Source organism: Lycium barbarum, chromosome 3, assembly GCF_019175385.1.
Source record: "Lycium barbarum isolate Lr01 chromosome 3, ASM1917538v2, whole genome shotgun sequence".
NCBI lineage: Eukaryota > Viridiplantae > Streptophyta > Magnoliopsida > Solanales > Solanaceae > Lycium > Lycium barbarum.
Genome location: NC_083339.1, coordinates 27,984,581 through 27,999,077, shown reverse-complemented (window position 1 = coordinate 27,999,077; position 14,497 = coordinate 27,984,581). Strand labels below are relative to the sequence as shown.

The 14,497-nt window shown below is 34.3% G+C and overlaps 1 protein-coding gene across 1 annotated transcript; it reads right to left on the bottom strand.

Moving 5' to 3' along the window:
- Window positions 1-3,903: 3,903 nt before the first annotated feature.
- Window positions 3,904-8,234, bottom strand: LOC132630873 (pyruvate decarboxylase 1). Its single transcript, XM_060346467.1, has 7 exons — window positions 7,902-8,234; window positions 6,895-7,163; window positions 6,056-6,219; window positions 4,843-5,493; window positions 4,638-4,755; window positions 4,366-4,554; window positions 3,904-4,267 (listed from the first exon to the last, which is right to left on the bottom strand). Exons 1-7 carry the CDS (start codon window positions 8,152-8,154, stop codon window positions 4,097-4,099), a joined length of 1,815 nt encoding a protein of 604 aa, XP_060202450.1. The 5' UTR covers window positions 8,155-8,234; the 3' UTR covers window positions 3,904-4,096.
- Between the last annotated feature and the right edge of the window lie 6,263 nt (window positions 8,235-14,497).

Here is a 14,497-nt window from a genome sequence, read left to right as displayed (position 1 = left end):
TTTCCCACTCACTCAACTTGCTCAATTTATTCCTAAAAAAAAAAAAAAAAAATTGATCAATTTATCTAGTAAAGTCACTTTTATTAGTTTTGTATCAAAAAATTACGACTTGACTATTCATTTGTTTATTCAAAAGTCATAGATGGTGATAAAGAGTATAAAACCACAAGAAAACGGCCAAATGAGCGTCGTATACGACTTGACTATTCATTTGTTTATTCAAAAGTCATAGATGGTGATAAAGAGTATAAAACCACAAGAAAACGGCCAAATGAGCGTCGTAGTTTGACCGAAATCTCAACTACACATCTTATCTTTACGGAATTCTATTACTCCTGAATATTTTTAAAATGTAATTATTACACCCTTAAAAAATCACACCCACATATATGTTCTCTGGTGAAGAACACAAACTTGACACGTGTAAAATTTCAATTAATTTTTTTTTTAATTTTTTGATTTGTTATTCCTATTTTTTTAATTTCCTTTTTCTTTTTCTTTTTCTTTCCGTTATCTTCCTCATATTTCATTTTACAATTATTTTCTTTCCTTCATCTTCCCTAAAGCCATAGGTGACAACCCTTTCCTCCTCCGTTAACGCGCACACACAGATTTGAAGCGGCGCCGACAGTCCCTTTCCCTTTCTCCCCCACAAGCTCACCGCCACCGGCGATCCACTGCTCCGCCCAGCTCATTTCTCTGTTTGTCTCTTTATTTTTTATGTTTATGGTGTTAACAGATTTGGCCGATTTTGACCTCTCCGGTGAGCTCCATTTTTCTCCATAAACAACACCTCTTCATAAAATCTCCTTAGTGTAAACAACTCCAATCCAGTAGATCGGTGCGAATCTGAAATGGGTCTGAAAATTGCAGCTTCACAGATCAATGTACGCAATGCTAAAATAAAAATATTTATAGGGAATTTTGAGCATAAATTGGAAACGAATTTGAATCAACGTGCAAGGAATAATTGAAACGTTGGGGAAGAAGACTTACGAGTCCGCACCACAGTGGTGAGAGTGAGGCTCGATGGAAATGGAAAGGGATGGTGGTAGAAGTTGCGGCAACGAAAATGGAAGAGCTCGTTGGAGTTTTTGGGATGTTGCAGAAAAAGTCAGTGCAAGGTTGAAAAACAAAAATAAGGAAGAAAAAAATAGAAATGAGATAGAAACAAATAAGGAAAAAATAATTAAAAATACATATATTTATGGAAAAAGAAATTAAAAATAAAGTTTTAATATCTATTTTTGATGCCCGCTCTCTCATTGAGAGTGAAATATACACTTTGCCACGTAGACATTTAGGGAGGTAATAATTTTACTTTTAAAATATTCAGGGGATAATAGGACTCACATAGATAAGGTGTGTAGTTAGATTTCGATCAAACATTGGGGATCATTTGGCCATTTTCATACAATTTTATCCATTTTATACAGTGAAATGTTGTTTATATCGGTTGTCACTTGTCATATTCGTAGACATAATTATAAAGAATTTGTTTTATATTACAGTGTAAAAAAAATAAAACGTTTCAATTTAATTTTTTTGGAAGTCAAATGAATCTCTTTTAAATTAATATCAAAACAGTAAGTTTTTTTTTTTAATTACATAGGGGTAGGGGAAAGGAAAGGGGATTACAATGTAGGGATTCGGATCCTTACCAACAAAGTGAAAGTTCAGTTAGATAACTAACTAAGCTATTAGATCCCTACTCAAAACAGTAAAGTACAATTCTTGATTATCAAAAAAAAAAAAGTACTGTTCTTCTCATCACTCTAAAGTCTAAACATTTAGCTTGGAACATATTTCCTACTCCTGTGAGTTATGATATATTGAATTTAAAGTTATCCTAGTTCACAAAGCGTCCAATCGCCGCCCCCTTTTTTTTTTTTTTTTTTTTGTGATATAGCTGTTCATTAGAAAACCTATATGAGTATAGTTTAAGCCAAATCAAGGTAAGCAATAGATTCTCTTCCCAAAGTCAAATGCTATTGTACTAGCCAAAGCTTCATTCCCTTCTTGAAGTGTGATCATTGAATTCAGATTCAGAACTGACTAAACAGATAATAGTTGACGAGGGTCTATACTTGTGTGGCGTCTAGATTACAGATGGTATAACTTTTTGATCTATTTTGTTTTCTTTTTCCCAAAAAACGACCATTGGTATGAAGAATTATTCCCATCAAGTTATTAACCGTAGTAGGATCCAAGTTCAAATAGATTTCAACTGGGACAAGTCATTTCTAAGAAGTATGCTGGACCAAGAATTATGGTACCAATTACTAAGTCATTCACAGGTATAGCAAGGACTATCATCCATGTGAAATTTGATTGGCAAAAGGCAACAATTTTTTTCCTTTTGACTGGTGGACATAACTTTTTGTTGGAATCAATGAAGACTTAAAAGACTGGGCATAATAGTTACGAGCTTGTTTGGATGAGCTTAAAATAAGCGGGTTATAAATTGAAAACAGCTTATAAGTTAAAAAAAATAAGTTGGGTAGGCTAACTTATTTTTTTTGGCTTATAAGCTGTTTTCAGCTTATAAGCTGTTTTAGATAAGCTAAACCAAATGAGCCTAATTATATTTTTGGGCTTATTTTATGCACAAAATGACTTTAAGCTGGCCAGCCAAACACTCAAAAAAGCTGAAAATAACTTTCAAGCAACTTATAAGCCAATCCAAACGGGCTCACAACAACAACAACAAACCCAGTATAATCCCACCATGTGGGGTCTGGGGAGGGTAGAGTGTACGCAGACCTAACTCCCACCTCGAAAGGTAGGGCGGCTGTTTCCAAAAGACCCTCGGCTCAAGAGAGGAGAACAAGAGAGGAAAAACAAGACAAAAGGTCAGATAGGACCAAGCATATCAAAAACAATATGAAAACAAGGAATAACAAAAGCGAGAAAGTTATGGTAGAACAGTCCTGCCCCTGTCACCTGAGATAAAGTAAACTGGAAACCGTGATCGAAGTCGTGGTTTGAAGATGATGATTTGAAGATTCGTTATAAATAAATAAGAACGGCCCAACAAATATGAGCAGCAATCAAATGCAGGAATCAAACAGGCTCTAAAAGAACAAAATTTATATAGGTACTCTCTCCGGTTCAAAAAGAGTGTCTACTTAGCTAAGCACACCGTTTAAGAAAATACTTGCTCTTAGACAAAAATAGATAATTTAACTAAATAGTTTCTAATTAAATAGGTATTGGATTTGATCACTTGCACTTACTAACGGCAAATCTAAAAAAATAAGGTTAATTCTTTCTTGATTCGGTAAGTGAACACTCTTTTTGAATCAAAAAATACAAGCTAAGTGAACACTCTTTTTGAAACGGAGGGAGTAATGTCTATTAATTGACAATATGTACTAAATTTTAATCTTTAGAAAACTTTTAATAAGTATTATTATCATTTTATATAATATTATTTTTTTTAATTTAACATGATAATGACACAAATTGAGCTTAAATGGAGAAGTGAAAAATCATATAATTGATCATTCGGACCTTTCAATTCATAGATGTAGATCTCGAACCTATGAATGGAGATATTTCCGAAACTCACACAGAAAAAGGACGTGAGTTAGACAAAAAGAAAAGCAACTTGGATAAAAAGAGACAAAGTGGCTTAGACAAAAAGAAACGAAGTGGCTTAGACAAACCCTTTTTATCGATAATCTCAAACCAATCAACCGAATATTGAATAATTCGTTAATCGAATAACATGTTTGGTTAAAACGTAAAATTATTGGTAAGCAAATATAAGTCACGCCTGCTATGGAAAATAAGTGGAAAAAACAGACCCATTGTCTATGGAGCTTCGAACTCACTAGCCTTGTAGATTTCGCAGATATCGAAAAATGTTTTTGTTGTTGCAACCGGAAAACAGAGTAAAAAGAGTGCCAAAGGAAAAGCCATTAAATGAACAAGCTTACAAAAAGAAGCGACAAAATTACAAATGTACTACATATCATAACAGGCAATACTTGGGGGAAAACTAGGAACTCAGAAACTAAAAATGACAACATATAGTTGCAAGATATTTTTGCAGTAAATTAAGTAAATACATTCTCTTGAACAACTAGAGATTTTACTGTGGGTTTGGTGGACGACTATTAGCTGCTGAGACCCTAGAACCCCATTCAAGTAGCTCTTTGCTAGTGTCATCTTTGTGGACAATCACTTCAATGAAACATAAGCAATCTTTCTTGGCTCCATTCGCCGTTTCAATTGCTTCCACCAGCTCCTCTTCACAATAAACCTATGTAGAATAGAGACGTGCAATATTTTCCATTAGATCGATGAATCGGTTGACTCAACATTCAAAGGCGATGATTGAAAATTTGAACTTTCACTCACCTTAGTTGTCCAACATTTTCCTTCTCCATTATGGATTGCATCGACTAATCCGGTGTAGTTCCAATTCTTGATCACATTGTAAGGTCCATCATGGATCTCAACTTCAATTGTATAACCTCCGTTGTTTATCAAGAAGATAATGGTCCTCTGCCCGCACCTCAGCATTGTCGAAATATCCTGAGCAGTCACCTGCAAGTATTTAATTTGTCATAAACTTGGATTAGACACGCCGAATAATTCTCCTCTATTTAATTCAAACAGAGTCTATTTACCTGAAAGCTACCATCACCGATGCACGCAATCACCCGCTTTTCAGGTGCAGCTTGTGCATAACCAAGAGTTGCACCAACAGACCAACCGATGGATCCGTACTGCATTTGGAACTCATATCTGAAAGACACCCAAGAACAACAGAACTCATTATTATGATCATGGAAAAATATTTTACAGGTTTGCATTAATTTGTTTGGTTCTCACCCGCATCCTTGTGGCAATTTCAGCTTCTGACAATTAAACCACGAGTCCCCCGTTTCAGCAATCACGGCACTGTCACCAGACAACATATTCTGAATGTGCTGAAATAAAACATTAACCCTCAATGCCTCCTTAGGCTCACATTTGAGAGGATGTCCTTCAGGAACATAAATCCTGTGATAATTCTCATAAGAAGTTGGATTATGCTTTAATCTCTTTGCTAATGCAGAAAGGAAGTCCCTCATCAGAACACAACCGAACGCAGGTCCATTCCCGACCGTCACACGATCAGGCTGGACAATGATCGCTTTCTCTTTCTTGAGAAGCAGGGAATAACCAACAGAGCTATAGTCGTTAAAAATAGGTCCAGCAAACAAGTACGCATCAGCAGACTCCACAATTTCAGCACAGAACGCCGTGCTCACCGCACCCCAGTAAGTTCCGATAAAATGCGGATGGTGTTCCGGAACAAAGCCTTTAGCGGATGGCATCCCTGCGACCGCATAACCACAGCCATCAGCCAACTCAACAAAAGCATCACATGCCTTTGCAACCCGCATTTTTGGCCCTGCAACAAGTACTGGCTTTACTGCTTTGTTCAAGAACTCGGCTGCTGCTTCCACTGCTGCTTCCAAACCCATTGTATTACTTAATCTATACCCATAAAAAAGACACCAAAATAAGCAACTCTAACACATAAACAGAGTAGATATACAGCATATAAGGAGAGTGAATGTACATGCATCAACCGTTCAAGATTTGGCCTTAGCTTACAATATGCATCTAAATGTTTCTTAAATAGAATAAAAGCTAGGGATAATTACATATTTGGACCTCTATAGCCGGGAAATGTATATGTCTTTTGTATCAAATATAAATATACATATCGTATACATGATTAGTGCATATGTTTGGTATGTTTTGACTAGTGCCGTAATTAATTTTGGCTGACGGGCCAAAAATGAAAAAAACCCTAAAAGTTAGTAGTATGCAACAAGAGATGCATCCACAACCTTTTAAATCCAGGATCCATAAACGACTAGCAAAACAGCATCGCCAACACACTACATATTTCTATACAGTCCAAAAAAAAAAAAAAAACATATATGTTTATCTATTTAAATGACTTCAACATGAAGAAACAGAGTCTACAATCATAAAACTCAAAAAACAAATCATTTAAACAATAACCGAAGGCTCAAGAATATATTAGCACCTGGGAGAGAGGACAAATGGAACTGGATCACGACTGAAAGTAGGGTGTGGAATCCCCGGCAAATTACAGCCTATGCTTATATAAACCGGTTTACTCTCTTTCAAAGATGTGGAAATTGCAGTGTCAATCAGTTCATGTGCGTCCTCCAAATTATTCACCACAGCCTGAAAAACTCATAAAACATATTATCATATAAAAATTCAAACAAATATCAAATGTATCTATATACCTTGAAATAAACTAGTATTCCCTCCATCCCACAAAAAGTGAATAATAATTTTTTATAATTAAGAAAACCAGAATCGATTGTAGTTAAAGAGATATTGTTCTATCCCTTTTTTTAACCCACTGTCCCGATTAATCTAGATTCGCGCCAAATAAGCCTACTAAGGTGCAGAGCGCTCCATGCAGAAAGATTCTTCTTTTCTATGGCTCGAAACTAGAGCTCAAATCCTAGATCTTTAGTTAAGAGCAGAGAAATTCCAACAACACCACTGCTAGAAAAACATTATAAATCAAACAATAGTGTCATACAAAACCGGGAAAATAAGTACTCCCTCTCTTTCAACTTATATGTCTTGATTCGGATTACGAGGATCAAACTAAGTAACTAACCAATATTCGATGCGAATTCAAACATAGAATCTTTAATTTGTTTAGATGAAATTTACATATTTAGAAACTACATAAAAAATACATATAAATCACAACAGTTAACTATTCGAAATATTTAGAAAGTATTTTGAAAAATTATGATCAAAGAAAATATCCTTTGATTGTCGAAATAGTAGGTAAGACAAACAAATTAAAACAGAATGAGTACTAGAAGTTGAAAATACCTGGTGGCAAGTGACAGTTTGAAAGCAACGAAGCTCCTGACTAAAATCAGGCAACCCAATAGTATGATGAAGGATCCTATTGGTCCCGTGATCATTCGAATTAGGTCCACCAACAATACATATTAACGGAAGATTCTCACTATAAGCACCAGCTATAGCATTCAAAACACTAAGTCCACCAACAGTAAAAGTAACAACACAAGCACCAACACCCCGTGCCCTAGCATAACCATCAGCAGCATATCCAGCATTTAGCTCATTACAACAACCTATTATAAAACAATTATTCAAAAAGTTAGAAAATGTATGGAAGTGTTCTTTTAAAAAACAATGGAAGGCTTCTCATACAAATTTGACTTTAGGACACTAATAACATTGAGCCGCCCCCGAACATCAGGGGCATATCCCCCATTTAGTACCTCATTACAACAACATATTATAAAACAATTATTTATAAGTTTGCATCTCAAAAAGTTAGAAAAATGAACTTCAAATAAAAATTATATTTTATATGTGAATTTGTTATTCTTTTTTTGAGAAATTATTTTTAAGGCCTCTCATTCAAATTCGACTTTAGCCAACTAATAATATTGAGTCGCCTTGAACATCAGGGGCATATCTAGCATGTACTGTAGTTCATTACAACAACCTATTATAAAACGATTATTCAAAAAGTTTAAAAAAAAAAAAAAGTAGACTTCAGATAAAAAAATATGTATGAATCTTTTTTGACGGAAAAAATTTAAGGTCTATCATTTAAATTTGACTTTAGGCCACTAATTATATTGAGCCGTTCTTGCCCACGAGGAGCATAACCAGCATGTAGCTCATTACAACAGCCTATTATTGAATAATTATAAGTATGAATATGAAAAAGTTAGACAAATAGACTTTAAATAAAAATATACGTATGAAAGTTCTTTTTAAAGACTTTTTTGAAATTTGACTTTAGGCGACTAATATTATTGAGTCGTTGGTGAACACTCATTTAGTTCGTTACAACTAACCTATGAGATTAAGTTCCGGTTCAGCTACGAGATGATCGAGAAGTGTTAAGTTGAAGTCGCCAGGAACGGAGAAAACGTCTGTGATTCCGATTTGGACTAACCGGCGAGCGAGATGACGGCCGAGTGTTGAGTCAGGAGAGTTGAATAAGGGGACGGTGGGGGTTTGCATTGTAACGGCGTTAGTTGTTGGTAAGTTTGCTATTTCGTTGTTTAAAGGCTTACATGTGTCTATTCCACCCATCTTGAAGTCCATTTTGAAGGTGATGATGATGATGAATAATATATGAAATGTTTGTTTTGTTTTTTTGTTTGTGAATGTGAATGAAAATGAGAGAGTTGAGATGATTTATATAGTGTTTGGATTAACAAAAAACCGGGGGCGGATTTGGGTTTCTAAAATTTTATGGGGGTTGTCCTTTCTTGTTTTAGCCCCTTTTTTCCCCCTGTCTTTTTTGCAAGGTGGGAAAAGATGGGTGATAAAAGGGTAACATATGAAAAATAATACTCTTGGTATGTTCTCCTTTTGATATACTAAAAATGAAAAGTAAAAAGTGAAAATATATTTTTAGTATAATGGACAAGTAAAAATGAATGAAAGAAGCACTTAATAATAAAATTAAAATAGGTGTAAATTGGTAAATTATCTCTTAATTTTTTAAAACTGTACAAATATAAGTGGACATCAATTTTTTTGTTTAATTTTTTTTATCACATAGGGGGTAGGGAAGGAGAAGTGGGGGAGGGGATTATAACGTGGGGTTCGAACCTTCACCAACAAAGTAAAAGTACAATAAAATTTTATTCTTATTTTCACATATTTGATTCCTTCTATCGTAATTGATGTGACACTTTTTGTTTTTCGATGTTCAATATGTAAACTTTGACCAACATTTTAGAATAAATAGTTTTCATCATATTGAAATGAGAATATTGTATTTTAACTAATGAGTACTAACTAATCTTATAGTTTTTTAATATCTAAATTTTAATTTCAAAATATTAAGTCAATTTAATCCAATTTAATTTTAAAGATTAATTAACTACTCTCAAGCGAAAATTACAACAGAATTTGGGACGGAGGGAGTACTCGTACTAGGGGTCATATGGTTGGTAGGGGTGTCAATGGTTTTCAAAAAACCGATTTAACCCGTACCGAACCAATTTTTAGGTTTCCTTTAATAAAACCGACAATTTTTATAAAAATTTATAACTGTACCGAATAATTGGATTGGTTTTTAGTTTTATAAAAAAATACTGAACCGTACCGAATAAATTTATATGTGTAAAATATATTCTATATATTAGATTTAAATATAATAAAATACTAAAAATTTTGTCTCAAATAATTAACACCTAAGCACCAATTCTGAAACTTATTATATTACTTCTATTAAAATTAAATTAGTTCAACATCTCGAGTAATAACTGGCTTGTAAGCTACAAGGTATTCCAATGATCTTGGATAGAAAGCTACAAAGTATTAGAAATTTTTCCTCTCATATGATTTTAAATTTCTCTAATTAGATACTTAATCTTAGTAGTCTCAGTTCTTGAATCGCATCTTGATTGATTTTTGCCCCCTCGTGCGATATAAATTATACTTTTTATCTTTTCTTAATATTGTTTTACACTACCGTAAAATATATAGTGGAATCAATCTTTATTCTTGTCGTATTTCATGTTTTCTTGATTGATCGCCTTTTAAAAAGTAAAAGTGTCTAAATTTTTTGCCAAAATCCTATAGAAGTATGCATGATATTGTGTGTTTAACTTTTATTAGTGATGATGACATGTTTAGTTTTGTTTTAAAAAAATCGAAATTAACCGAACCGTACTGATATCGAAGAGAAACCGAGATGATGGGATGATTTTGGAAAGTCAAATTTTGGTTCTACAAAATGAAATAACCGAAAAATTGATATGATATAAATTTATAAAATAACCGCTCAAACTGTATCATTGACACTCCTAATGATTGGTTAATGGTATATAGAAATAGTTGATCTCTGTGTTTTGAGTGCGTTAGCTATAGTTGAACATATCGCATTCTCAACAATTTCCTCCTTTTCATTTCAACTTAATTCAGTTACAAACTGATTCAATTTGCAGGAGCAAGTTTACTTTGCGTGAAGCCGTATCACCTATAACTAAGTGCATATAATTCTCAATAAAACACGAATATATAAATAATATAAACGACTCCATTTGACATCTAACACTTCTTAATTTCGTCAGGACTCAGGGCCCTTAACGTACATGAATATTCAACCTCTAACCTCTTATGTATATTTTTAATTAATGTAATATTTTAATTTTTTCTTTATTCCTACACTTCTTTAAATATTGATAGAGTTTAAATTTCGTCCTCTCAAAATTTATTCAAAAACAGCTTGAAATATGCCTAAGTTGGTTCACAAAATGCGAACGAAGTTGAAGCGAAACTGATAGCCTTAGAATCAAATCATATTTTTGCTACTGAATTCAGCTTTGACTGCTGAGTTGCTTTACAATTATTTTTTAATGGATTAAAAGAAATAATATATTTAAAGGACTTGAAGACAAAAAGATTCAAAACGTCAAATACCATTTACTCTCTTATAGATTCACCAAACCAAATAGAAAGACAAGTCCCTTTCATAATTGACAGCCAACGCCCATTCATGGCAGTTGGCCACTTGACAAAACTCGGTGTGCTTTCTCTGTTTTTGTTTTATAAGTATCTGTTTGATTATAGGCACAAATTTGCAAAAAATATTTTTATTATACTTTAAAAGTAATTTTAGTAGGCGTTTGGACATAAATAAAGTAGTTTTGATATGTTTGTATATGTATTTCACTGGAAGGAAATTGAAGTTTCGTGAGTGAAAAAAGAATTTTTCACTTAAAAATTTGACCAAATGTTTGAAAAATCTAAGGGTCTAAAAATAATCTTTTTAGACGGGGGAGTAGTAAGTAAAATAATCTTTTTAATATATTCTGAGCCAAATAGCAATAGTTGGGTATTCTAGTTTTAAAAGAAATAAAAGTGATACTAGTAGACAATTCTCAATATATAGATGACTTTTTAGAGAATTTACTCATTTTAATGTACAACCTGGTGTTTGTAGTTTTCAAAACAATTACTACAAAAATAAAATGAAGCAACGTAATTAAATAATTTCATTTTGAATTTCTAAAATAATAAATAATTTATAATTAGTTACAAAAAAAAATTGAGATAATTTTTCTTTAAAATCACAATAAATAATTTCTGATGGAGAGAGTTAATAATATTAGTAGGCGTTTGGCCATAGAAAACAAAAAAAAAAAAAAATCACCTGAAAACAGAAAATCAAAAGTAATGGTCCAAACAGAAAATGAAAAAAGTGAAAAATAAAATTTTGATTATTTTTCAAATTTCAAATATAACTTTAATTTGTATTTAAATATTTTATAATCAAACACCAAAAAAAAAAAAGTAAAAAAAAAAATCGAAAAAAGTGAATAATTCTTGTGACCAAACGGGTCCTTAGTTTGATACAAAAGTTAATTTCCATAATTGTCACGCCCCGAACCATGGCCTGGGCGTAACATGACACTCGGTGCCTGACTGCATGTGACCGAGCGAACCACATGGCTTGCTGAACCATCATGAGGCATACATGAGCGGAAATATAACGTGAAGTGCATGATGAGTTTTTATAAGACATAGTAAGTCATAATATTAAACATAAATACTTGATCAAGTCATGAATGCGGACAATATCATAAATGAACCAAACCGGCTAACCAACTCTAGAAATCTAACATGACACTTGTCTTGTCTATGAAACCTGTTATATCCTGTATTTTCGAACGTCGGATTATTTGTAAGTTGAGATGGGGCCCACTCGTCAAGATTTTTTTTTTTGGGACATGTGACAAGTTATATGAATCGCATATGTAAAGGTAAACACAACTCGTGAAGGGCCCTGGGGCCAAATCAAAGTGAAAGCCCTCCAAACGGATATTTTTAAGAAGACGTTTTCGGATGACCTGACTTGGAGGGGAAAAACGGCATTATAAGTTTGGAATTTGGGAAAACGCCCAGAAATAAAAGTTGTAGATAATTGAAATATCTTTCCAACGGTAGGTCGTGGGCCTATAGGTGACATCGGTACAAGGAGATATGAACGTTTTAAGGTCGAAAGGTCAGTGGGCTAGGCCAAACTCGTGACCAACCGGGTTGGCCCAAAAAAAAAAATGGAAAGAAAACAAATGAGGCCCAAATTTTTTTTGAGGGGTGGCCGGCCATGTAGAGCCAAGAGCCCAAGCCCATGTTTAATTAAAAATCATGGGATATTAAATAGAGGGGCCAACTTGTTCATTTCTAGAGAATTCAAGAAATAAAAAAAAAAAAAAAAAAAAGAGAATTGAGAGCAAAAGGCAAGGGTTTCGGCCAAGAACAAAAAAGGGGAGAAAAAAAATTAGTTCATCAATCTTTGGTCCAAAAATCTTGTTCTTCTTGTATTTATAGTAAGCTCAAGACGCTCTCCGACGTGATATAATTGGTTTAGCGAGAGAGCGACGTTTGTGGAAGATTGAAGTTGGAAGAAAGGTAAGAAATCTACTCTTTTATGTTATAGAATAAGTATGTATGTTGTAATGATTGGAATTTGATGAGAATTGTGGAGTTGTGATATGTGTGTGAAGCCGTGTGTGTGTGGTGGTGGTGCATGGCCGTGTGCCATGGTGGTGGTAGAAAGTGCTGGATAAAATTTCATTTAGTTGGTTAGTTATGTCGTTGTGGCCTTTGTGATGTAAATAAAGGTTTAATAAGCTAGGTTGGTGTTAAAAATGGTTGTATGTTATTATGGGAAATTATGTGATTTTTGTATGATTTTTATGTAATTATGGAAGTAAGATTCTAGATATGGATAATGGTTGTCGTTAATGAATTTGGAAGAAAACAATGTAAGTTGGTAATGTTGTTGCATTTGTTGAAGTTCGGATGGAATATGGAATTAGTAGAAATACTTGAATTCGTGAATATTGTTCGGAATGTTATTGGAATACGTTTGAATAATCTCGAGTTAGTGAATGAATATGAGAATAATGATATTATCTTGATATGATGAAGTTGGAATGGAAAGTGTTGTTTTATGTAAAAAGATGACTATTTGTGATAAAGTGTGTTTTATGATAATTGTTGATGTTGTTGGATTGTTGGGTTGTTGTTGTTGTTATATTAGGCCGAGCTAAGTCTCGGGGACATTATATGTTTATGGGAAATGCTGCCGAAATTTCGGTAGATAAATATGCCCTTAAGTTGAACTCTTAGAAACTATAACTTACAATTGGTAAAAATGACCATTTGTAGATTTTGGGCGAAACGGGAATTAAATTTGAGCGAGCATAAGGCGCAGCCAAGGTATGTAAAGTCTTCCCCTTCATTCTTTGGCATGTTCTAAGTATGATAGACTCGAACGGGAGTCTTAAATACGACTCTGTCCTTCGAAATCCGAGATTGAAATTGGCTCCATTTCGTTCAGTAAGATTGAACTAGTTTCTTGCAATTTGTCGTTAAAGTAACTAATATGTATGCAACTTTCACAAACGAAGTCGGAATGCCCTAAAACTCTCATGGGTGACTCCATAAGACCTATAATCCATAATTTACTTACGCCACCTCAGTTCGGCCAAGGTGGGCCCACAAAAATTCTGACACTCTCTGTACGACTCAAAATAGCTCATTTCTGTCCGGAAATCTCAGGTAATTTTTGATTGTTAGTCTGTCTGCCATATGACCAGTGTTATGACTATAGTTATGAGTCTTATAATATATTTTGACGTCTGGAGCAGTTCTGGACATTTTATTCCGACGTAGTCTGTCGTGCCATCACAAATGACATATATGCGTATTTTATGAACATTGTCCGATTACTCTGATTTGACCCACCGTTTGGTTTACTTCCGTTTCATTGAGTCTGTATAACGATCTGTATGTATATGGTTTCTCATTAATCTGTTCGTGGATGTCCCAATGCTTCCTTCACTGCGCCCGGGCCAGGTTCTGTTATTCGTGCATATTCCACTGCATTGTTCACCGCGTCCCTCGGTGTGCGGGCCGGGTTCTGTTTACATCTGTATATGATTTGATGATGTGATAGTATGGGGATGGCGGCCAGGATGGTATATGATCTGATCTGTCTGTCCACCGCGTCCCGTACTAAGAGGGCCGGGTTCTGTTACCGCGTCCCTCGTTAGAGGGCCGGGATCTAATATATATGTTATTTGTATCTGTATATTCTTATGACTCTGCATGCATGATTCTGTCTGGTACACATCTGTATATCTGATCTGGATTATGACTCTGTCTGTTGCACTTCTGAAAGTCTGATTTGGATACTGATTCCGTCTGCTTTACTATTGTACGTCTGCTTCGGGTTATGACTTAGTCAGTCACGCTTTGTACTTCTGACTCAGATTACGACCTTGTCAGCCATACTCTGTACTCCTAATCCGTGTTACGATCCGGTCAGCCATACTCTGTACCTCTGATTCAGATTACGGCTCTGTCTGTTATACCCGGTACTCTGTATATATTTATACTCTGTATTTCTGATTCGGATTCGGGT

Excerpts from the sequence above, each read along its gene's own strand:
- LOC132630873 (XM_060346467.1), bottom strand. The coding sequence starts at position 8,154 with ATGGACTTCAAGATGGGTGGAATAGACACATGTAAGCCTTTAAACAAC. Across the intron at positions 6,220-6,894 it reads AAACTGTCACTTGCCACCAG|GCTGTGGTGAATAATTTGGA; the intron begins GTATTTTCAACT and ends TGAGTTTTTCAG. Across the intron at positions 4,756-4,842 it reads AAATTGCCACAAGGATGCGG|ATATGAGTTCCAAATGCAGT; the intron begins GTGAGAACCAAA and ends GGTGTCTTTCAG.